The sequence below is a fragment of the Sabethes cyaneus genome, chromosome 1, assembly GCF_943734655.1.
Source record: "Sabethes cyaneus chromosome 1, idSabCyanKW18_F2, whole genome shotgun sequence".
Lineage (NCBI taxonomy): Eukaryota > Metazoa > Arthropoda > Insecta > Diptera > Culicidae > Sabethes > Sabethes cyaneus.
This window is the reverse complement of record NC_071353.1, coordinates 15,726,171-15,750,453: the sequence shown is the minus strand read 5'-3', so window position 1 is coordinate 15,750,453 and position 24,283 is coordinate 15,726,171. Positions and strand designations below refer to the sequence as shown.

Sequence of the window (24,283 nt, the reverse complement as noted above, 5' to 3'; positions counted from 1 at the left end):
TTTCCTTCGGGCCAATCTTCTCGGGAACTGCAAATCCCAATGTACAAAACAATGGACAACAAAAGCCACACAGTGCATCCGGTCTGATGGCACGCAATGACTTCAATTTAGCACAGGTAGAAACATGCAATCCTTTTTCACCCGAATGCCCTTCCGCTTCCAACTACCCCCGGTCATCCGAGGCTGAATAAACTAAACATCCACCGGTGCGTTGATGATTATGAAGCGGCAAAAGAGCAAAGAATTCGCTGCCAGAGTTTGCCGGGTTTGCTCTAAGATGCCCGGGTGAACCACGCTATTATGCATGTTCGCTCCGTCGCGTCGGTCGGCCGCGGCGAACAAACCCTTTTCATGAGTCGCTCATACCTGAAGAAGCCTCGGTTTCGTCGGACAGAGTTTTCCCACCTTCCTGCGCGTATGCGAAATCGAATGTGGCCGTGGTCCCCTAGTACGGTGCATCACACAATCAATATGCAGAGGATTCCAGGGAAAACCGCTTCTCCTGAACAAACAAGCCACAACCGGCCGGAGCTCTCGAATACTGATAAAAGTCACGCATTCGATTTTCACAGCCGCACACCCGTCGACGTCGTCGTTGCGCTCGCTCGCTGGACCATTCGTTCAGACCACCTCATTATTCGTGGCTTTGCTCTAAGTGCTCGTCTCGTTTTCCTCTGTACTTTGGTCTTTTTTTATTACTCCCAGCGGCAGTTGGCCAAAGTCCAACATTGAGATAATGGCTTAATTTAGATATTTATATTTCTGCAGCATCGGAGTCCTACGTTTCTGACATTCTGCTCGCAAAGCTGCCCGAAACCGAGACAAGGAATACTGAGAAGATGCAAAAAGGGTAGAAAAATGTATAATTTCTGATTTAATCAGTTTCGAAAGGGCATATCATATACGCTTCGGTTTGCTCTTGGTGGCCTTTTCGCATCGCACCGTAGAATGATCGCGGAAATCAATGCTCGAAAGGGATCGTACAAAGTTGATGATCTGATCTCGACTGGACTGACTGGTGATATAACGAAAAACAAACCTATTAACATTCCATTGAGTATCCATCCAGTAAAAGGTAATAAATTAATTTTTCCCTCTTAGATTGTCCTTATCTTTTGTTGGTTTGCCCATGTTTCAATGGATTTCCGGTTTACCGAGGTACCATCAGCAAACAAAAGCACTGGCAGAAGCCTAAACAAGTAACAACACAAGTGCACAAGTGCATCCGTAGAAAAAAAAACTGCTTGTGAGAGGCCTCAAAATCGCTCTCAGTGCTCTTACTCTTACTCTCTCTCTCTCTCTCGCCTTCAAACACTCTTACACCACACTCTTTCTTTCTCACTCTCTTTCGATCAGGGAGCCAAAACAAGATCGTTTCAGCAGTAAACTCGACAGTTTTGTGCCGATCGTGTTTTCGACTGTGGCGTTGTGAATGCGGACACTTTTACAAACGAAACGCGACGACCAGTCAGTCAGTTTACAACGTGATGTTTTGTTTTGCTTTCGGTGGTCATTGTTGTTGTTGTTGTTGTTAAACTTTTTGTGAGAATTCTGTGTGTCACGATCAGTACGGCATTTTTACAAGTAAGTTTTCGCAGAGCACGGTCAGCAGAAGAAAAAGGCACATCAAATCGGTTATTGCAAATTTCTCTCCGTCCAAACGGGAAGAAGCTTTTATTACCTTGGTGCAGCGAATTGTGGATTTTTCTGTTTACGCTGATAAATCGGCGAGTGCGGGAAAATATAAGAATTAAGATTTTGTGCTCCGTTGTGATCGCGGCAATAAACCGTGAGCGTATAGAGGCGTGATCGGTTTGAGGCTTGAATTGGTGGGCGTGGTTCGAACCAATCATGTCCGCGTCACGGTGGGGGGCTTCAATTAAAACGGCCAGCAGTAGAGACCGTGGTGTGGTGGAACCATCGAAGCAGTGATTTTTATCACGCTCAATCGAACGCCTCTCGCGTCGATCCACCAGAACAAAGTCATGCGCGATTATCTACACCCTTCGCGCTGTCTCCCGAAGGTTGACGAAGGAGATCGGCTCCCTCGTTGCAGACTCGCCGAGTCCTCCTCTTGGTCAGCGCTGCGCTGAGGAAGACAAGAGGGAAAACACGCCGATCATAATTTTCTCGTTTTTATGCCTCGAAGCAAATTGTTTACTTTTCTCCTCTTTTGTTATTTTCTTCCTCATATTTAATCTTCGTGGCTGCCACAGTGCAACTCAATCCAGCCTCGAAACCCTTCCGGCCAGTGTTCCTCGCTTGCTGCCGATGCGGCTGGTCCTTCTCCGCGCGAGGTGCTTCGTCCCAGAGCGGTTGCGAAGTATATTATTTCGCTTCTTTCTATTTATGAAATGTTATTTCTCAATTATTCGCAATCGCTTTTTATCCTGTACTCTCCTTGTTGCCGGTGCTGAACCAGGAGGGAAGAAAAACAATCCCATCATAATAGATAATTTGCTTATCAAATAAAGCAATCATCCTTTGTAAGAATGGACCAGCATCATCGCAGCATGCTACGATCATGGTGCAAACAAAGAAGATTCCCTCTTTCATTCGCTCGTTGATGATGCCAAACAATGACGCTCCGGGACGGTACAATACCGGGCTATGGGTTCACGCAAATTTCACTCCTTCACTTCGGAGGTTTGGACCACCCGATTGGTGCACATGCTAGGGGTTCCTACCACTGCTGCTGTTGCTGCTGCAAATGGATGCCTCTCTGACGGTTCATTTTCTGCCAACTCGCTGAAAGGAAATACCTGCCACACGTTCTCCGTTGCACTCACGATTTTGACAGCTGAACATGAATCTGATCAGCCACAGCCCCCTCAGACGCAGAGGGGTGGATTTCTTTCAAACGCAAAATTTACACTCTCGGGTAACAAACGATTACAAATGAGCTGGCAACGGTGACTGTTGTAGAGCTGCCGGACAAGGTAGGGTACTCTGAAGGTGAGACTGCTTAAAAGAACACCTAAATATTGGGCGCATTGCGATGAGAAAACAAAGTAGGCGTCATTTGTGATTTTTCTGAAACCTCTTCATTTGTTCTTCAGCTCAAAGTCATCACTGGAACAATGGTCAAGCAACAACTCATCCATTTGTAATTTATTTTATTGAGACTGGCACACAAAAATAGGCTTTGTGTTGTGATATCTGAACAGAAGTGTTGAGCCATACTTCAAAAGTATCTCCATCTATCACCACCGCAGTTCCAACACTCGAAGGGCTATCACATTTTCTACCAGCCTCCACATATACTTCGTTTTAGCAGAACTTATGATAAGCCTTATGCACAGGTCTACAGTTAATATCGATATCACCCGCGTACCCTAGGAGCATGTAAGATTTCGTAATGATGGTACCGCTTCTCTGCACTCCTGCCCTTCGAATAGCACCTTCCAGTGCAATGTTGAACAGCAAATTCGATAGTCCGTCACCTTACCTCAAACCTTCCAACGTCAGAAACGAGTCTGATGTCTCACCAGCTATCCTGACGCTTGATTTATTTTTTTTTTTTTTTTTTTAACGAGTAGGGAAATCTGCTATCAGACACCTGAGAAGACAGCTCAGGGAGTGGGGTTTGGTATCCCGTGAAGATCGTGAAGATCCAGACCCACTAAAACCCTACTCGAGTCTCCAGCCTCAATCCCCCCTGGAACCACCTTATCGGTATTACTTCAGGGAGGGGCTATTGTGCTTAACGCACGCTCTTAGATAACTACTGGACTATGGTAGTTAGGCTGTTTATTCGCCGTTGATCGGCTTTCCAGCGGTTTTGTAGCTCAAGTACGATCTGGGTAGCAGCCGCATTGACCGCACCCCAGACGTCCGAGCTAGAACACATCCTTTGGACTAAGTTATCCGGAGTAGTGTCCTGTCCGCTAACTGCCATCATGTTGCTTCTGACGCCCTCGAAACGAGGGCATATGAAGAAAACATGTTCTGCAGTTTCCTCAACGTCCGCGCATTCGGGACACTCGGGGGACTCCGCATGCCCAAATTTGTGCAGATACTGTCTAAAACAACCATGCCCTGACAGAATCTGTGTCAGGTGGAAGTTGACTTCGCCATGACGCCTGTTGACCCATCCGGATAGTTCCGGGATAAGTCTATGTGTCCACCGGCCTTTTGTGGAATCAGACCATGCCCGCTGCCATGTGATCATCGAGGCCGATCTTGTGGTACTCCGTATGCCTCTAGTTCCACGTTGGTTGAAGCACTCTACGTCCTCGCTGATGATGATACCAATAGGCATCATACCCGCTAAGACGCAGATTGCGTCATGTGAAACTGTGCGATACGCACTCGCCACTCTTAAACACATGAGACGATAGGTGCTTTCCAGCTTGGCTAGATAGCTTTTGGTACCTAACGCCGATGACCACACCGGCCCGCCATACCTGAGTATGGACTGGACCACGTTGGCTAAAAGCCTTCGCTTGCTGCCATATACCGCAGAGCTATTAGACATCATACGAGACAATGCCGAAATAGCTGTGGAAGCCTTCTTGCAGGCATAGTCGACGTGGCTCCCGAACTTGAGCTTGTCGTCGACCATGACTCCAAGGAGTTTTAAGAACCGCGTTGACGAAATAGTGCAGTCCCCGACACTGATATTTGCTTGCTGCACCGACTTGCGGTTGTTAACCACGATAACCTCCGTTTTATGATGCGCTAGGTCCAGTTTCCTGGATCGCATCCAATCTTCAACAATGCTTATAGAGTGGGCAGCCGTCAACTCAACCTCTCTGATAGATTCACCGTAGACTTCCAAGGTAATATCGTCCGCAAAGCCGACAATCGCCACCCCTACCGGAAACTTTAGCTTCAACACCTCGTCATACATGACGTTCCACAACACCGGGCCCAGTATGGAACCTTGCGGAACCCCTGAGGTGATTGGAACGCATTTCTGACCCTCCTCCGTGTTGTAGCATAGCACACGATTCTGGAAATAATTTTCCAGAATTCTGTACAGCGACACCGGCACTTGGACGTTCCGAAGCGAGCTGGCTATGGAGTCCCAGCTAGCGCTATTAAACGCATTTCTCACGTCGAGCGTGACAACTGCGCAATAACGAATACCTGTCCTCTTGGGCTGGATTGCCACCTCGGCTGTCTTAGTGACAGACAAGATGGCATCCACCGTAGATTTGCCTTTTCGGAAGCCGAATTGGTTCCTTGACAGACCGTTTGTACCCTCCGTGTACTGTACGAGTCTGTTAAGGATAACCCTCTCCAGCACCTTGCCGGCAGTATCGAGTAGACAGATCGGCCTATATGACGAGGGGACACCCGGAGGTTTTCCCGGCTTCGGCAATAGGACCAGGTTCTGTCGCTTCCATCTGTCCGGGAAGTGGCCAGCTTCCAGGCATCTATTCATTACTGCCCCGAATAATTCGGGAGCCTCTAAAATAGCCGCTTTAATGGCCATATTCGGGATACCGTTTGGCCCCGGTGCCTTGCTCACCTTTAGGGATTTAGCGATATCAATGAGTTCCTCGTTCGTAACCGTCACTTCCTCCCCGACCTCCAAACCGCCGTCGCCCACGTTACTTTGGATGTTCGGCTGGGAGGCCGACCATCCTACGCTATGGTCTGAGATACTGGAACGTCGGCCGTGGGACGACTCAGCGGCCTGGGGCCAGGGCCTTGGCTCGTGGCGCGGAAAGAGGCCCTCGATGATCCGCTCCAGCATCTCTGGCGATTGCTCAGCGGGCGCCATCACACCCTTGGTCTTTGCCATTACGACTCTGTAGGCATCACCCCACGGGTTCGCATTGGCACTAGCACATAACCTTTCAAAGCAGTCTCGTTTACTAGCTTTTATCCCGCTCTTAAGCGCTGCGCGTGCAGCAACAAGTGCTACTCGACATTCAGCCCTGCTTTCATCCGAACGAGCTCTTTGCATAATTCTCCTCGCACGAAAGCACGCTCCGCGGAGTTCCGCAATTTCATCTGTCCACCAGTAAGCCGGTGACCTACCATACCTAGGACGACCTTTCCTAGGCATGGTAGCGTCACATGCTCGCGACAGTACCTCAACCAAATGATCAGCGTTCGGATCGGGCATACCGCGATCACCGCACTCTCTCCGGATCGCTTCCACAAATACTTCGGGATCGAAGTATGATGTCTTCCATCCACGGGTGGTTGGAGTGTTGGCCCTACTCGCCGCCTGCCGCCTCGTTATCTGACCGACACCATAGCGGACCGCCTGGTGGTCACTGTGAGTGTAGCCATTATCTACCCGCCAGTCTCCTATCAGACCAGGACTGCCGAAAGTCACGTCGATGATAGACTCCGCACCGTTCCTACTGAAGGTACTTGTGTTGCCGACGTTGGCCAGATCTACATTGAGCTTTGCCAGAGCTTCAAGCAGAATCCGACCCCTATGGTTCGTGCGACGACTTCCCCACTCTACCGCCCAAGCGTTGAAGTCGCCCGCCACAACCACCGGCCTTAAACCAGTCAGCACAACTGATACTCGGTCTACCATCCGCGTAAACTGCTCGATAGACCAACTCGGCGGAGCATAACAACTGCAGTAGAACACTCCACCCACTTTGGCAACCGCAAATCCCTCGTCTGCAGTTGACACAACCTCCTGAACCGGGAACCTGCTTGTTGTCCATATAGCCGCCGTCGCAGACCTATCCGAGACCCAGTTGCCGTTTCCGGCAGGGACGCGATATGGATCCGAGACTATGGCAATGTCCATTGCTGACTCAGAAACTGCTTGGTGTAACAGCTGCTGAGCTGTGCTGCAGTGGTTCAGGTTGAGTTGTGTCACTTGCACTATGAACGTGGCTTAGTCGCCGGCACACCGGCCGGGCACCTTGGACCTCCCGTTACGTGCTTTGCGTCCCGTTTACCGGTACAGATCAGGCACTTAGGAGGCTCCGCGCAGTCCTTTGCTTTATGGCCAGCACTGCCACATCTCCTGCACAACTGGCTCCTATCTGGCCCCTTGCAGTTCCAGGCTTTATGTCCGTGCTCGAAACACCGGAAGCAAGCTTCCGACTGCTTGGACACGCTCAGTGGGCATACCGACCACCCCACTTTTAGCCTAGCAGCTTTCAGGGCTTTGTTTCCATCAATCAGCGGAAGTCGTATGGTGGCTACCTGGGTCCCGGTCGGACCCTTGCGTAGGCGAACCGCCTCGGTTGCCACCACCACTCCACTTTGCTCTTTGAGAGCTTGTACGACCTCACGCACTTCGGTGATCTCGTCCAGGTTCTTAAGCTGGAGAGTCACTTCTGGTGTGAGAGCACGTACCTTCACTCCGTCCCCGAGCACTCCTTCCGCTATGGGCTTGTATGCGGAACTCTTCTTTGTGGCGTCCTTCTTTAACTCGAGGATCATATCGCCCGTGCGTGAGCGGCGGATGCTCCGTACGTCCGCGCCCAGATCCTTGAGTAGAGCGTCTCCTCTCATGGCCTTCAGAACCTCCGAGTATTTCGACCCGTCGGTTTTCAGGATAAGAGCGTCGCCCTTCTTCGCTCGCTTTCTTGCCGGTTTAGGTGGAGCAGTTTTTTTACTGGAGCCTCCTCCGCCTTTTCTCTTGGCCCTAACCTCGGTCCACGGGCCACCTGTCTTGGAGCTTCCCGCTGGTTCATCGGTTAGCTCTGCCAACCCGCTAGCCTGAGGGCTTTTACCGATCAGGCGTTTTTTCGGTCCGCCAGGGGTGCTATCCCCCGGGGACTGTCTCGGGCGCTTGGCGGATGCCTTACCGCTGCTGGTAGCGCTTTCCGTAGCCTCCTGGGCCGCGTTACGACACTCCGTCAACGGGCAAGCGTCCGTTTGTACTGCCTTCGACGCCTTCACGGTCACCTTCTTAGCCTCTCCTGCACGCGCCACGAGGTCGTTGTGCGTTTTGGTCGCTGCATTCAAGGTTCTCCGAAGCATGAGCAAGCTCTGCTTCAGGTCCTTGGAGAAATTGCCGCGACCTGACGTAAACTCGATTATTACCTCGAGCTGCTGTGACGCTGCTACCACTTTAGGTACAGCGTCTCTATTTTTCTCCATCGCCCTGATAAGCGCTGGGCCGTTCATCGCTGTGTCCGGCGTGGTAGGCATACCGCTGCCTTTGCCACCCACACTAGCGCTCCTAGTTGCATCCTTCTCCACCCTTGGTGGAGAACGCTGGATGCCTCCTCTAGCGAACGGGTTTTCCACCGTATCCACACTTGTTGTATTTTTGATTTTGTCTTCCATAAGAATCCCACGAGTTGAGGGGAAAGAAAAGTCCGCCACATCAGAGCCCCTCATGATGCGGTAAGGGCTGATTACTGTGGAGGGCGCTCTGGTACTCCACAGGCTCCGTTTGAGGCTGAGTATTTATAGAACCCCCCCCCACCATTCATCCCTCGGCACGGGTCGCATGACACCTTGGATTAGGGGTTTATCCATTCATGTTTTTACTTTTAGCCATGGATAATAGCTATTAAAACCATCCTCCTTTGGGGGCTTTGGACCCTCTGCTCAGGTTCTCGGTATTTTCAGGTTCATCGAACATGCTTCTACCGAGATCCGTCATTTGCAGGCGGAGAGTTTACACTCAGCCTTCGCATGAGTGCCCCCTTCTCTGTCCGCATACGACCCTAGTTTCCACCGGTTGTCCGATTTCCACTAAGGAGCGTATCCCGGATGGTACCACGAGGAGGTAGAGATAGGAGTTGCTAAATAAGAGGCTGTGGAACTTCGTGATAGTTCTGGAGCGCATTATTCAACCATTTACCATCCTGACGCTTGATTTCGAACCATCCATCCGCCACAGTTCATTTCGTTCAACACAATCGTACGCCGCCTTGAAGTCTAGCAAGTCTGCCGGTCTGAATTCCCGGATTTTATCGAGGATTTGTCGTAAGGTGAACATTTGGTCCGTCGTGGACCGTCTCTCTCGAAAATCGCACAGGTATTCGCCGGCAAAGGTTTCCAGCAACGGCCTTAGTCTGAGAATCAGGATGCGGGATAGAATTTTGTGTGCAGAATTGAGGAGAGTGCCACCTCGGTAATTGCTGCGTTCGAGTCGATGGCCCATTTTTGTAAATAAGGCATATGCGAGCTTTGTTATCCTTTCGTTACTCGCGCCAGTTCGATTTATAGGCATACTAAAACCTAACATAATTCACTCGAATATTAATGCCACTTGGTGAAAAACTTATGAAACCAAGGTTAGTCAAGAGAGGTTTTTTGATGTTCAAATTTGTTTTTCACCCCCGCTGGGTTACCCTGGATGATCACCGAAATTTTCAAAGCGGAAAATGTTGAAAATATAAACAATGTCGATGGTTGCTAACCAATCGTTCCGCGCACTTCGGTTCTACAAACTGTGAAAACTAGATCACCTATTTTAACGCACCTTGAATGAAACTTTGAAAACAGTAAATTTCTTCATTGCTGGAATCCCGAGATATAGTTAAGAGATAAAGTTAACTCGGGTTCACAGGCGTTGTACAAAATACAACAGCGCGAGTAACAGAGAGTTATATAACAAAATTATTAGCTGTACCCTTATGCGGGGCTACTCCACAATCGCGTGTTTGTCTGGCATTCGTTGTTTGTCGCAACTCCAGCTAGGAACTCACAGAAACAGGTTGTGTCTGTTCTTTTACGCTTCCTTCAAGTAAGGATTCTCCAGTAATTTTAGTCCTAGACTTTTAAAAAAACTGAAAGTGTTTTAGCGCCAGGCTACAAGAAGACTTTATCAATAACGATGATATAATTTTGACGGTTTCATCATAAATAGTTTCACGTTAACACAGTTTGTAAATCGTCCAAACATTACAACATTTAAGAAATTTTCGTTAAAAATATGGTCGTCATATAGCACAAGTTGAAAAGTGATTTCTCTTTACTCGATATTTGGTCACTTACTAGGCTACGCACAGGTCGCAGTGATGAGAATGTTATTGTTGTTTCGGCCATTGTCGAAAATGACGATAATATTTGCATTCCACGCCGTTCTCAAGAGCTGTGAATCTTAATCCACATGCATCCATGTAAGATGGCCTTAGCATAAAACCCAAAGCCTGATGATTATCGACAAACAGCGTAATATCTGGCCTCGGTTAATTTAAGACTTTCTTCTTGTAATTATTCTCTTTGAACAGTTTGTCTTTCCGCTCATGCATTGCGAAATCTCCATACAATTCTTTTTAATATGTTGAACTTATTTTTTTATGTCGTTAATTGAAGCTCTCATGCACAGCAAGGAGACATTAGGATTGTTTATATTTTAATGCACACGTCGGATTTCCTCTGCCACCGGACGTTCAAGGCTAAGATGTCGGAATCAAACCTGACTTGGTTACCATTTGGTGCCATTTGATCCTCGAATAATATCTTCAAGAATGATGCCGAACAATATACATACATCAGCTTATCCCCAACCGAAGTTCTTTGTAGTCCACAAAACGTACTCGGAAAATGGTTCAAGTCTGAAGTTTATTTCTACGCATTCTAATGTAACATGTGAATTTAAAGTGCTGATTTAAGGTACTTCCAAAACATAGCTTCCAAACCACAGAAAATCCCAAATTGCTACCCTGCGGTACACCCCATTTATACGTAATCGAAGATGACACTGTATAACCAAAATAACGAGCACCTTTCGCTTGCAACCCAGTACGAATTCCGAGAATTGATAACTCTGTCCTGTGTCCTCGCTTAGGTATTCAGGTATTCTAAGCAAATTCTATGCCAGCATATCATAATATCAATATCATAATAAAGTGTGTCCCACATCAAATTGCACCACGGAAAAAACACAGTAGAAAATTTCCTAATTGACCGATCCTTTTCAAACTTTCAAACAATAAAACAATCTTCAGAGAAAATGTGTATTTTAGCATACTGAATAACTTTGTAAAAAATTTGAAAGCAATAAAAAAATTGTGTGCAAAGTTATTGAGCATAATTGAGCATAAATGCTCTTTTTTGGATCCGCTCAATATTTCGCAACCGGTAAGAGATAGATAGTTGCTATATTCAGCAAAATTGCTTATTTTAGCATGTTCTACAACTTTTTGAAGAAATTTTTTTTATGAAATTTAAAAAAAACATAAGTTCGTATCACCCTAATAGGTGAATTCACGGTCACCCTAATAGTGCAGAAAGATGCGCTATATTTTATTATTGAACTTCTCCGAAGACATCACCCTTGAAAAATTACGCATTTTTTACCCAATTGCTAATGTCCGCGTTTTTTCAAAATTTGACCACTGTGCAACTGTGTGGATTAAGTGGATCTGCATGAATATTTGAATATTTTTGTAGACTGGTGTGCAGCAAACTTCTTAACATTAAGTATTGACATGTACAACATAAGTTCTTTTTTATCGAAAGCGTTTGCCAATCGAATATAACTACAGTATTGCCAGCCACAATCTCCTCCGTGTACAGTGCATCAAACATCTTGGAGTCCTGTTATCATCATATCCAGGGCTAACCGCTAACTGGGCTTTATTTTTAAAATCGCTGATGAATTTCGCGATCCTTAATTTGTGTATTTGTTTATTTGTAGAAAAAATCATCGGACACTAAATGGTCTCCATGATATAAACACATATGACAGTAAATACATACAATAGTACAATTACAAATTTATCGTCTACGAGAGTGTAGTCGTTGAAAATTATTAGGCGTCATGTTGAAATCGAACCAACCATAGCGTTCGTTGAACCGCATTGCCATAAATCGGATACATCGGATCGTACAGTCCCTAGTTTGAATTCCGTCCCTGCAGGTGCAGGAAATACCTAGTTCTGAGGGGTCGTTCAGGAGCATACAGATTCAGTTGACTCAGAAGAACGTGGCTGTCAATATCTCCTAATAGCAATCTAGCCAGGAACGTGGCTTGAGCGTTAGCACGTCTTCTTTAAAGAGTCTACAAGTTAAGCAAACGGCAGCGTTCCTCATATGGCGGAAGGTTTCTGGGATCGCACCATAGAAGATTGCGCAAAGCATACCGTAGAAATTTTTTCGGAACTGCTTCGATTCTAATGATCCAAATTTGTTGATATAATGTCTGGAGATAATGTCGTTGTAGTGTATACGGAAGGTTAGTGTGCTACCAAGGACGACACCAAGATCACGAATGTGATAGACGCGTTGTAACAAATGTCCTGCCATGTTGTAGCCTAAAACTATAGGCTTATTTTTACGATGAAAGGAGATGGTAAAGCACTTTGAGATGCTGACGGTAAGCATGTTATTCGAGCACCAATCTTCAAATTTGTTCACCAGGTGTTGCAGTTCAATGCAATCGGAGTCCATTTTAATTACTTCAAAAAATTTTACATCGTAGGCATAAAAATATTGATAGCCAGGTGGCAGAAGAGCTGATAGTTCGTGTATAAAAAGAGAAAAGAGCAAGGGTCCAAGGTTACTCCCCTGTGGTACGCCCGAGATGTTTTTGAACGAGTCGGAAAACTCTGATCCGATCTTCACTCTCAGCCTACGGTGTGTTAGGTACGAATATAGCCACTTGCAGAACGGTGCGGAAACTCCCAGTTTCTCCAGCCTAACAAGGAGGATGCCGTGATCCGCCCAATCAAACGCAGCTTTCAGGTCCGTGTACACTGCATCAATTTGCACCCCTTCAACGAGACCAAATCGACGAAAAAACCATGCTGGTCTGAGGAAACGTAGTGTTAACAGCTAGCGAACAAAGCGTCGTACACGATTATCTCGAGCACTTTAGAACTTGAGCATAACGATGTAATCCCTCGATAGTTTTGAACGTAGCGCTTATCACCCTTCTTGTGCACAGGGAACATTACTGATTCTTTCCATAGAGTAGGGGACTTACACAGCTGGATTGATGCATTGAACAAGTGAGAGAGGTCAAGCGAGAACAGTAGAACACTTTTTCAGGATGCAAGATGGGATACCGTCAGATCCGGCCACTAACGAATATTTTAATTTTCCGATGGCAGTTTTCACAATCTCCTCCGTTACACGAAAGATGTTGGGGTTGATGACTTCGTTAGGTGTGTTTCTAACAGCGTAAGCAATTTGTTCTGAAGAAGCAGGAGCACGATTAAAAGCCGATCGACGGAGATGCGCGTTTCCCCATGGAGGCTTGCGAGCGGGTCGGCGTATGGGAACGAAATCGGTGATCAAACCGTCCAAAGTGCGAATGAATAGCTCAACAGCCGTGTCAACATCAGGATACAGTAATCGGCCGCCACGGTAACCGAGCAAAGTTGTATGGCTGGATCATTGGCAAGTATCACATCTAACAAGCGATTATTCCTGTTAAACACTGGATTAATTTGCGTCAGGCCGTGGAAACAGAGACCGTCTAAAAGCGCGGTACAAGCTGCGGAAGCGTTAGAGCGTTGGTAGTCGATGCTAGGACAACCGTTTACAGGAACATTCCAAACTAAACTGGACTGGTTGTAATCACCTAACAGCAGCGCTAGGTCACTCAACGCTAGACGGGAATACACACTACTAAGTGAGTCGATATGTTCGCTGATGCTCATGGCGTCGTCCTTACGGTAGGGGGGTAAATAGATTACACCAATGCAATGCTCAGAGAAAGATCGGCTACTAGGACTTTCGCTCATAGCTGCTCAAGTGTTTCGTAGATCGGGGAAGGATCGGTGGAGCAACTCAGCTTATTAGAGATCGCGATCAACACACCACCGCCGCCACGGGACTTTCTGCTGTTTTGCTGGTTACGATCGCATCTAAAGACGGAGAATACGTTCCCAAATAACTGTTGGGAATGAATCTTCTCGTCAACCTAGGTTTCCGTTAATACAATTATATAGAAGTTCGACTCAGTTACAGCAATATAAAAGTCGTCGATTTTGGTTCGAAGTCCGCGCACGTTCTGGTAATAAATCAGCACTGGAGGATTCGAGTTCAGCTGCGGGTCTGACACAGAGCTGGAAACCGGGACGGCGTCATTGAAGGAATTGTTATAGGAATTGTTATAGGAATTGTTGCACTTGCCTTGTGTGGAATTTTGGGAGCCCCGTTCCGTACACCCACACGCAGGCCCGGGACGACTGTTATTCGCTGGCAGGAATAACTCGACTGCGGTGGGAGGCCGGGGGCTACCATAATACTGTAATCATTACTTCTCGGTACAGCATAGTGCTGAAAAAAAACATCCGCTACGCGCATGCCACTCCAGGACCTCTGTTCCGTTATGGCAGAATGCCAAACCCGGCCAAAACAACACGAAACGTGTTTATTCAAGAAAGGCAGCGGACATTTTTCCAGACACTCGTTCGCGTGGAGTCGCTGACTTCTAACAAGTCGACAGTCTGGCTTGTTTCTTTTGGTTCAATGCACGATTGTAGATAATAGTCCCAGCTTGTTTGCAACATTTCGTACATAAACGTTAAGGCTTACTCTTTTTATCATCTCTGCGGTATTCACCTTTCGATTTCCGCCCAATCCATGGTTCGTTTTGATAATTAAAGAGCAAATGTCAGTATCGAAATAGAGGCATCATTCTGTACGTATTATCTTACAAAATAAGAGGCGTTCAGGTTTTTGAAATGCATGATTAAAAGAAATGCGTTAGATCAAGCTGACCAGATTTTGACCGCAGAACACTTTACAATCTTAGATAATAAAAACCAGTCCTCGAACTCACTATGTAAAATTGAAAAACTCTCAATAATTCTTAAAAGGGATAAACTGTCTACATTGATTATACCCAAGCGAAAAAGAATTGTAAGTAGTTTCCGTAAATATAATAAGAAACATGTTGGTTTAAGATTTCATCCAAAAATCTGTATAATGTCCACTTCCCATAGAAGAGCCATACTAAAGCTCTAATTTATTTAAGCAATCTGTCAGCATCCAATAAACAATTAACCCGGCAAACGATTAGCAGGTTTCATTTTTTTTCTCCAATTTTCAGCTGACAACAAAGTTGCTTTTCTAGCGAACACTTACGTTGCGTTGTACCTATGGTTTCCCATGGTCGCCCCGACAAATCAAGCCGAAATGAAACCCAGTGGCGTGCCAATTAGTGTACATTTCCATTTTCGTTGCCCTATTTCGGCAATTAATTAACATGTTTAATGAATTACGTTTAGCACTTCCCCGCCCGAGGCGAGTAAACCATTGTGTCTGTGCCACACTGTGTCGTGTGGACGATTTCCGATCTCGTTCGAACCAGCCGAACGGCATTCCTAGAAGAAACAATTCACACCGAGCTGCTAAACAATAACTTTAGCTGTTAATGGTGAATTTTCCTTTCAGGGCTCACCTACACACAGCTTTTCGAGCGGTCCCGTGGGTTCCACCGATATAGCATATTATGTGTACGTCGACAGCAACCTTACGAACAGTTGTCCAACACATGCGCATGCCGTGAATCTATCATCGCCGCACGATCTCAACATCGTCATTGCTTCTCGCCAGCCAGCCAGCCAGTATGTGGGACGAACTCAATATTTACAATCTGTTTGTTTTGCTAATATCGATATTATTATAGCATATATTTATACAGTTTTAGTTTCGCTCCTAAATAAACACATTCAACCGCTTCAGCTTTTGATGGTGAGATCGCTGTCTTCTGCACGATTAAGACATACTCTTCCAAGCGGTTCATCCCGTCCGTGTGTCAGATCAGCTGTGTCCGTCCGTCATCATGCGAGATCGTGCAACTCTGCCGGTCCATCCATCCGTACCGTACGATCCGTCCGTACTTGAGCGCCCCCTGGATCATGGGAGATTGACGAGTGCGTTGAGATATTTACTTTTAATCCAATTTGTTGATACAGCAAGCATTTTTACTATACTCGCACACGGGGCGACCAAATATTGAATCATTCAATTACCAGTCTAAATTGACTCGCCCAGACAAACGTCAATATTTGGACGCAAAATTTTTGGGTCCCGTGCAGATATTTCCCGTGACATTTGTGGGAGATCGATTGGCTTCGCCGCCGGGCCGGCTTCGACCTTTCACTTGCAACCCAGTTTGCGAATCAAGCGAATTCCGAGAGTTCGTTTGCCCAATTGATGACTCTGTTCTGTTCGCTTCGCTTTCATTATGTGTTCGATGCTGTTTGATCTCTATCATTTCAATTGAAAGCCGTGCCACGTCCGCGGCCGATTCTCAGGAATTCTGCTCCGCTTGATTTGAATATGCGTTGCGGTGCGCCCGCGCGCCCGGGACAGCATAACAAAACAATATGTTATTATCTGATCACCGGGGATGAAATATTAAAATGTCGAAAATTGCTCGCTCGCTCGCTTTAGCCTACTCTCGATCGCAATCGTTTAACATTCTTGTTGCGCCACAAATAAACATGAGGCTGCCTCCGCAGCCATACACACGCCGGTGCCGTTGCCAGTGCCGGTGCGATATTTGCGCGATGATTTATGCGTTTTGTTCTAAAAAAGCGATTCCATCGGCGTGACTTCATAAGTGAAAACACAGCCCGCGCTCGGTCGTGGTCGCGCGCAGTTTTGCATCTCGCAACGTCGCAACAAACGCACACCAGCAGCATTGACCGACCGCGATCACGTGTGCTCCCGAGGTACCGTCGTTTCTTCCAATCCCAACTACTTTACCACCGAAAAGCAATTGTTAATTAATTTTTCCCGCTTTGATGTTGTGCGGCAGGCAAACCGGCTTTCTCGGTGAAGCGTACACACACACAGCCCGGCCCGGCTACCGGGAGCAGAGCAAGTTAAACCGAGCGATATTTGATTGAAATATCGATTCGGCTACTTCCGGCTCACGGCGGCTAGCGCTTTAATCTCAATCGGTCCGGCACCTGGATGACGAAAAAGTTCGTGCACAGTTTGCGTTTGAAATCCAAAGCCCGTGTAAATGTTTGATCTTACGTTGGTCCCTTTGATCCGCGCCATCTTAGTATTTGCTGATGCTGACTACCATTGCCGTACCTAACGATGCATGAGCCTTGACAGACTCATTTCGCAAACGACTTTCCGTTGACTACCGACCGGCAGGCAGGGGGAAAAAATCGTTTCGCGACCACATCACCGAGACAAAAAAGCCATCAAAGGATTATTTATTGGTTTGGGTATCGGGTTACGCTTTACTCTAAAACATTTTTAACACGCGGCCTCTCCCGATCTGTTTTTCTTATTTATTTATTTATTTTTTTCCTTTGCGGTCCATGGTTAGCGAACAAGAAGCTTCTGATTAGCATATCTTCTTGCTTCTCGATGCCCGATCCCGGGCTCGATCAAGCGAAACTTCGCAGTCCCAAAGTGTGTAACATAATATTTTAATTTGATTTTTTTTTTGCTTTTTCTTCTCCTGCAGGCTGTCTAACAATGCAAATTTCGCTGAGTTGCAATTTTTAAGCGCCCGCCGAGCTGCCGTTGCCGCAGCCGTGGCCAGCGCAGAGGCCGCCGCCGGCACAGCGCTACCACCGCACCCAGCGACGGTGATCCCGAACACCGTTTCCCCTCCTGCCACGTCCGGCGGTCCAGCCGAAGAACGCAGCAACGCCACGAACGGCGGCGGAAACTCTAGCCCCGGATTGCCGACTACCAATGGTGGCAGTCCACCGGGGCCGGGACAGTCTGCTGGACAGACCACCCTTCCCTCGGTACCGGTGCCACATCCCAGCGATTTTCATCCAGCCTACAGGATACCCGGCTACATGGAACACCTCTACTCGCTGCAGCACGCGTCGGCCTCGTTGCATGGTAAGTGTTTGCTTTGCGATCCAGTTTCTGCCGTTTGTTCACTTTCAGATCCTGCCCGGGGAATGGGAGATTTTGTTTTGGCTACGCGTGACGATCGTTACCGACCGGGCCGGGCATCGCAAGCCGGGCCTTCGAGCTGCGTCAGCATCTTTGAGTTCAAAGCAACCGAGTACCGCGGAAAGTGAAGGATCGTATTTTTTCAGCGGACCGGGCAGTAAACAATTGATTCTATTTTTTTTTTTGATGCGGTATCGGATACTAACTGGAAACCCGACTGTTTGGTTCTAATTAGAGAGAATTGTGCTAGCGTGTTTTAGTTCCTAAGAAAGTAGTGAATCCTTGGTATTCCGATATTCTGAAAGCATCATATTCACAACTGATGATAACTGTTTCACCGCGGAAACAATGAAATCTACCTGGATCGTTGGATTTTAAAATCATTATTGTCAAAACTAGCCGTTAAAATAGTTGTGAAAACTAACCTTAACGCCGTCACTGAACAATTTGCCTGGATCTCTCTATGAAAATTTCTCTCTATCTGGTCCTATCGTAGTGAAAAAATTTCTAAAAAAAATTGCCGATTTCCAAAGATCCATAGTTGAGTATTCACTGTACCATTAGAAAACATTTTCCCGTCGGCAAGCCGCGCCTTAACTTGATAGCAAAAATGGATAGCAAACGTCCTAGTGACTGCAAGTTTTTGTGCTGGTTGCTTACTAGTCGCAGGTTTCTGTAAATGGTTCTTAACGACAAGGTCGTCAGATTCCATTTATGGCAGTCAGCATGGCACCGAATATCATCCTTCCCTCCCTTTCTTCAGTGTAGCAACATGCTCCCATAGACTCGGGAAACCATCACAAAAATATAAAATTAGTTCAACTAACCTGCTAGCCGTAATAAGATCTTGCAACTCGAAGCACTAAAAATTGCATTCTATACGTTTTATTACTTTTTCGGTCATTAATTACACTAAATACTAAGATTAGTGACCAATTAATATTCATCACTATATTTCATTTTTTCGCTGTCGGTTTTTCATTAATTTTTTTCAGCCGTTTCAGTCGTCAAATCACTCGTGAAACTTAACTTGAGGCACAAAAAACTTTAATTTACCACCCGAACAGTTATTTAGAGAGATATTATAATCATTTCGCCCAATTTGTTCATTTGAATTGATAGGAAAAGCTTCACTTCGTTTCGATTGCAATTCCGAATTCGATTATTCGTTGTTCGTTTACTTTTGAGAACGTTTGTGATAACAACGAACACTCAAACAAGTGGCTTGCATCATACCTGAGTAATCGTTCCCTCACTGTGAAGGTCGGCAGCACATAGGGTGTGCCTCAAGGAAGCAATCTCGGACCACTGCTATTCTCTATATTTTTCAACGATGTTTGTTTTGTCGTACCACCGAACTCAATTTCCAGCTTGAATGCGCCTTTGGATCTGCTTACTAGCGTTGTTGGCCGTGGTCACCAGCTACACGAACTTCCAAGTACACGAACTCATCTACTGCTTCTAGTTCGCCACCGTGCACAATGGTCCAAACAGCGAAATACTATGAAGTTATGTGACGTCACATGAAAAAAATCAAATGGAAAATTTATTCGGAAAATTAAGACACAACTATTGAAGGCTTCTATAACATTAACGTACTGATGGATTTTAAAACAAATAGTGAAATTTTATGAATGAAAACTTTTTTTTAACATAGATGTGTGTGTGAACAGGACTCATTTATTCTTCTATGTAGTATGAACTCTCCATTAAGGTTTTATAGAATATGCAATACACCGCTGAAAAGCTGCTTGAGTACCGTCCTGCCTAAAAGATTTTTGCAACCGCAAATAGCAGTCGCACAAAGTTCCTAGGGGCTACTGGGTGCTACCGGAGACCCATGGCAATGTTTTCCCTTGATATTCGTGCTGAACTCAATCGATGAACATAAACTCATACCGAAGTTCCACGGCTGCTTTTAAGGTTTTTTGGTATAATCTATACTGCCCCTCACTCAAAAGCTCTCTGAAGGATAGAGTTTCTGCCACTTGCGGAATAAATTTCGCATCTGAGGTAGTGTTGAATGATTTGAATGAATTGAATGAATACACAAAATGACAAAATCCGTCGGAAAAGTTCTTCCAAGGCGTGTTGCTGCAAGACGTCAGCAGGAAGTCCTGATTCTTTCAACTAGATCAGACGAATTTGAGTGGATGGATGTATAAAGGACGTGGATATGCGCGAAACATTAATCGACGACACATCAGCGACTTCTGAAGCGTATCCGATCGCAGCAATTGGAAATCATCTTCAAAATCCGTGAATCAATGACTTATAAACTCGAAAATTTTCCTTTTTTTATTTGCTGAAATTCATTTGACAGCTTTAAATTAAAACGTTGGAATTATTGTTTAATTTTTTTGTTGTGAAGGGCGAGGGGGGATGCCGTGACGTGACGTGACGTACTTTCTTAGGGGAGTCACGAATGTGTGACAAAGGGGGGCTTGATTTTGGTCAAAATTTGCGTGACCTACTAAATGGATGTCGCCAAAGAATTTTATCAAAAAACAATACACTTTTCAATTGATTTTTTTCCGGGGTTTCTGCAGAGTGCTGTTGGTGGAAGTTTTGTGCAAAAAGGTGCGCTATATTTTATTACTAAACTTCTTCAAAGACACTAGCATTTTAAAATTATGCGTTTTTTGTGTAAATACTAATAATAGCATTTTTCTGAAATGGCAGCAGTGTGCAACGGTTACCATCCGCGGGAGGCACGCGTTTGTCTCCTTTGAGCCTCTTCCTTTCATATATTTGGTCTGTGGCGCAATTTTGGGCCAATATTGCCAGAATCCGCTTTCAGTCTGGCGCCTTCGCAAAATTTCTGGATATGATGTCAAATTCATCTGCACAAGCTATGAGTTGTCTATTTTTGCTGAAGATTGCGCCACTCATTTCGATGCCCGTTCGTCGGACCACCCCCTCAAGAGCGATGTTGAGTAGCATGCAGAATAAGTCGTTTCTCTTGCCGCGTCTTGAAGGGGCTCGAGAGTGTCCCCGAGATATGCACGAAACACATCACTCAATCCAATCCAGCAATCAATCAATCAAAATCTATCGCGTCTGTTTGTCCGGAAAACCTTGTTCGTGCATTATCTGCCATAGCTGGTTTTGATCGACTGTATGATCTGTACTGTAGTCTATGACTATAGTCAATAAAGATGTGATGCACGTGAGCACGTTGTACTCCGTATAATTCCCTACGAAGCCTTGTGCTATCGGTGACAGCCGGGATAACAGGATCTGAGATAGTACATTGTAGGCGACGTTTACTAACGTAATGTCGCGATACTTGCAGCCAATGTTGCAAACCGAGTGAGAAGCAAACGATGCCGACCCGTATGCGAGCGAGTGTGAAAAGCACAGCATCCAACGCTTACTCCACTGCATGGGCGTAGCGATGGGGGGGCGACTTTTCATTTTCTTTACACTTTCAAGCTTAAAATTTCACAGCCAGCTGTGTAGAACACTAGAGGTGGGCGGTGTGAGTTGTGTGAGCGGCTCTGAACCGTTCATTTGCTGCTGCGAACCGATTCAAATGAACGGCTCGCGGTTCACGGTTAATTACGGTTCGGTAAATTACGATTCACAAACCCAATTTCGTGTCACCTTTGGGTAAGTTTGAAGAATCGTAGTTCTTCTTGAAGAGCCGTTCATTTGAACGCTCTTTTTGTGAACTGGTTTATTTAAACTGTGCGTGAGCGAACGGCCCATCCCTAAGAACACAGGAGTGTGTACGGGGCATGTTGTACGATCTTTCTCCGTGAGCTCCGGGGTACGACACTGGTCTAACAAGCCAGTCTTTGTAGGTTCGAATCTCGACTGGGATTTTTACACTAGTACCGTAGTTTTCCTGTACTCTAATAAGCGGCTGCGAAGTCTGTCGATAAAGAAGGGTCAAGTTTTCAAGGACGTTTATACCGGCGGCATTGCTTTGCTCATGCACCATCGCTACTCTTCGCTTTTAGTTTGTACTCCGTCAAATATCGTCAGCAAAGTCGCGCAAGCCTTCTGTGAGCATAGTCTATCGGTCTAATTGGGGGTTTGTACATTGTCAGACTCATACGGTAGCTTATACCTCTTAATCGAGGCGTTTTGCGAAGAGCAAAGTCCTGCTTGAATATGCCGCTGGATGTCGTTGTGCGGGGCTACCTGCGATCCCACAATTACGAACTCATCTGCCACTTCTGGATCGTCGCCGTCAACGATTACCAACCGCGAAAAAGACACGTTCGTCTCATTTGAGCATCTACCATTCAGGTATTTGGTCTTTGAACGCGTTTATTATAAGCCCATTTCTCTGAGCCTACGCTTTCAGTTTAGCGTAGATGGCCTTCGCCGTGGGAAATTTTCTAGCCTTAATATTAAAGTCACCAGCATAGCCAAGAAGTTTGCTTCCTTCACTGAAAATTAAACCTCTCGTTTCGATATCTGCTCGTCGGATCACCCTAAAAGCGATGTTGTAAATCATGCAGAATAAGTCTTCGGCAGTACCCTCGCCGCGGATAGAAGAGACTCGATTCTATGGACGCTAAGAATCTCTCCCAGCCGTGATTCGAACATAAACGTACGTCAATGCTAACCAGAAGACCAAAATTTTAACATTTATCTTCTATTATTCCAATTTGATTTTTTTGTCTAATGAAGAACGCTCAATTTCAACCAAAATAGCTTTTAACTGAAAATAATTCCCCATTTCCTGAATAAACTCTTTACGGTTAGGCTATGTAAGATTTTTTCTTGTAAACAGCCACCCCCCCCCCCCCCCCAAGGATCACTTCTGGCTACGCCCGTGCCACTGACGCAAGCATACGACAAACAACCCCAGTTGCTGTGTGGATACAATCTGCTACCGACCACACTTGCGACCACACAACCTCGTAGGGTCGTTCTGCGCAGCCCGCTCATGAAACCAACAGCTCGTGAGCTGTCAATAGCCCCCGAGCGTGAACAGGATATACGGCTGCAGATTTTGTTTTACTTCATCTTACGCCGTCGCTCCACAAGCGGGTATCAGTGTGGGCCATCGTGAGCATTCGGTATTACCTACGACGACTATGGCTGATAACTAATTACACACTCTTAAAAACTCGTCATCTTGTTTACCTCGTTTTCATATAAGACTTCAGTTTCGAGTATGTTCTTAAAATTTTGATATAATCGGATGTGACAAAGGGGTAGTTGCTTTTTTCTGCGAACTCATTTTACGTTCAGGACATCAATTTGGTCTAGCTTCATTGTTCAAATAATAAAATTGATTGAAGGCAAAGGGTGGGCTTACACTTTCACAAAATTGTTCACTTTCAGGACATCAACTGCGTGTAGGTTTAATCGAATCAAATATTTTTTTACGTATTGGACGGGAAGACCTCATCACTTTTTTCCTAATGTCGAGGTAGTTGAATTTGCCAGTGTAAAGTGTAAACTTTCTGTGGCAGGTCAGAGAAGCAAAATCATTACTTAATCAGCTCCAGGTCGTGGTTTCCTCTGCTGTACGAAGAAGTCGTCTTCATTCCGCTCGGTCCATGGCAGCAATTCGCCAGCCACGTAGTCTGCGTAGGGTCCGCAGGTTGCCTTCCACTTGATCGATCCATCTTGCACGCTGCGCGCCCCGCCGTCTCGTTCCAGTCGGATCGGTATTGAGAACTTTTTTAACCGGGCTGCCGTCCGACATCCTCACGACATGCCCAGCCCATCGCAGGCGACCGATTTTTGCGGTGTGAGCGATGTGTGATTCCCTAAGCAGCTGATGCAATTCATGGTTCGTTCGCCTCTTCCACGTTCCGTCTTCCATCTGCACTCCACCGTAGATGGTGCGCAACACCTTCCGTTCGAAAACACTAAGGGCGCGTTGGTCCTCCACGAGCATAGTCATGTCTCATGGCCGTAAAGGACTACCGGTCTTATCAGCGTCTTGTAGATTGTTAACTTCGTGCGGTGGCGAATTTTGTTCGATCGAAGCGTCCTACGGAGTCCAAAGTAGGCACGATTTCCTGCCATAATGCGTCTTTTTATTTCTCTGCTGGTGTCGTTGTCTGCGGTAACCAGTGAGCCCAGATACACGGACTCTTCTGCCACCGCGATTTCATCACCGTCTAAATGAATCCGAGGGGGGGAGGTCAGCATTCACTTCTCTAGACCCTCTTCCTTTCCTGTATTTTGTTTTCGATACATTAATGACAAGTCCAATCCGTTTGGCTTCAGCTTTCAGTCCGATGTACGATTCCGCAATCCTCTCAAAGGTACGTATAATGATGTCAACGTCGTCAGCGAAACCAAGAAGCCGGACGGACTTCGTGAAAATCGTGCCACTCGTGTCTATCTCCGCTCTTCTTATCACACCCTCCAAAGCGATGTTGAACAGCAAACATGAAAGCCCATCACCTTGCCGTAACCCTCTTCGAGATCCAAAGGGACTCGAGACTGCCCCTGATACTCGAACAACACACATTACTCGATCCATCGTCGCCTTGACCAATCGCGTTAGTTTATCCGGAAATCCGTAGTAGTGCATAATCTGCCATAGCTGATCTCGATCGATTTGAAGTCGGTGAATAAA

At 46.1% G+C, this 24,283-nt stretch overlaps 1 protein-coding gene across 1 annotated transcript in view; it reads left to right on the top strand.

Moving 5' to 3' along the window:
• The window catches only part of LOC128745431 (transcriptional activator cubitus interruptus), a 152,581-nt gene that overhangs the window by 114,643 nt on the left and 13,655 nt on the right, over window positions 1–24,283 (top strand). The window contains exon 2 of the mRNA XM_053842507.1: window positions 17,282–17,670. Within this exon, the coding sequence (XP_053698482.1) occupies window positions 17,282–17,670 (389 nt within the window). The remainder of the gene's footprint in view (window positions 1–17,281; window positions 17,671–24,283) is intronic.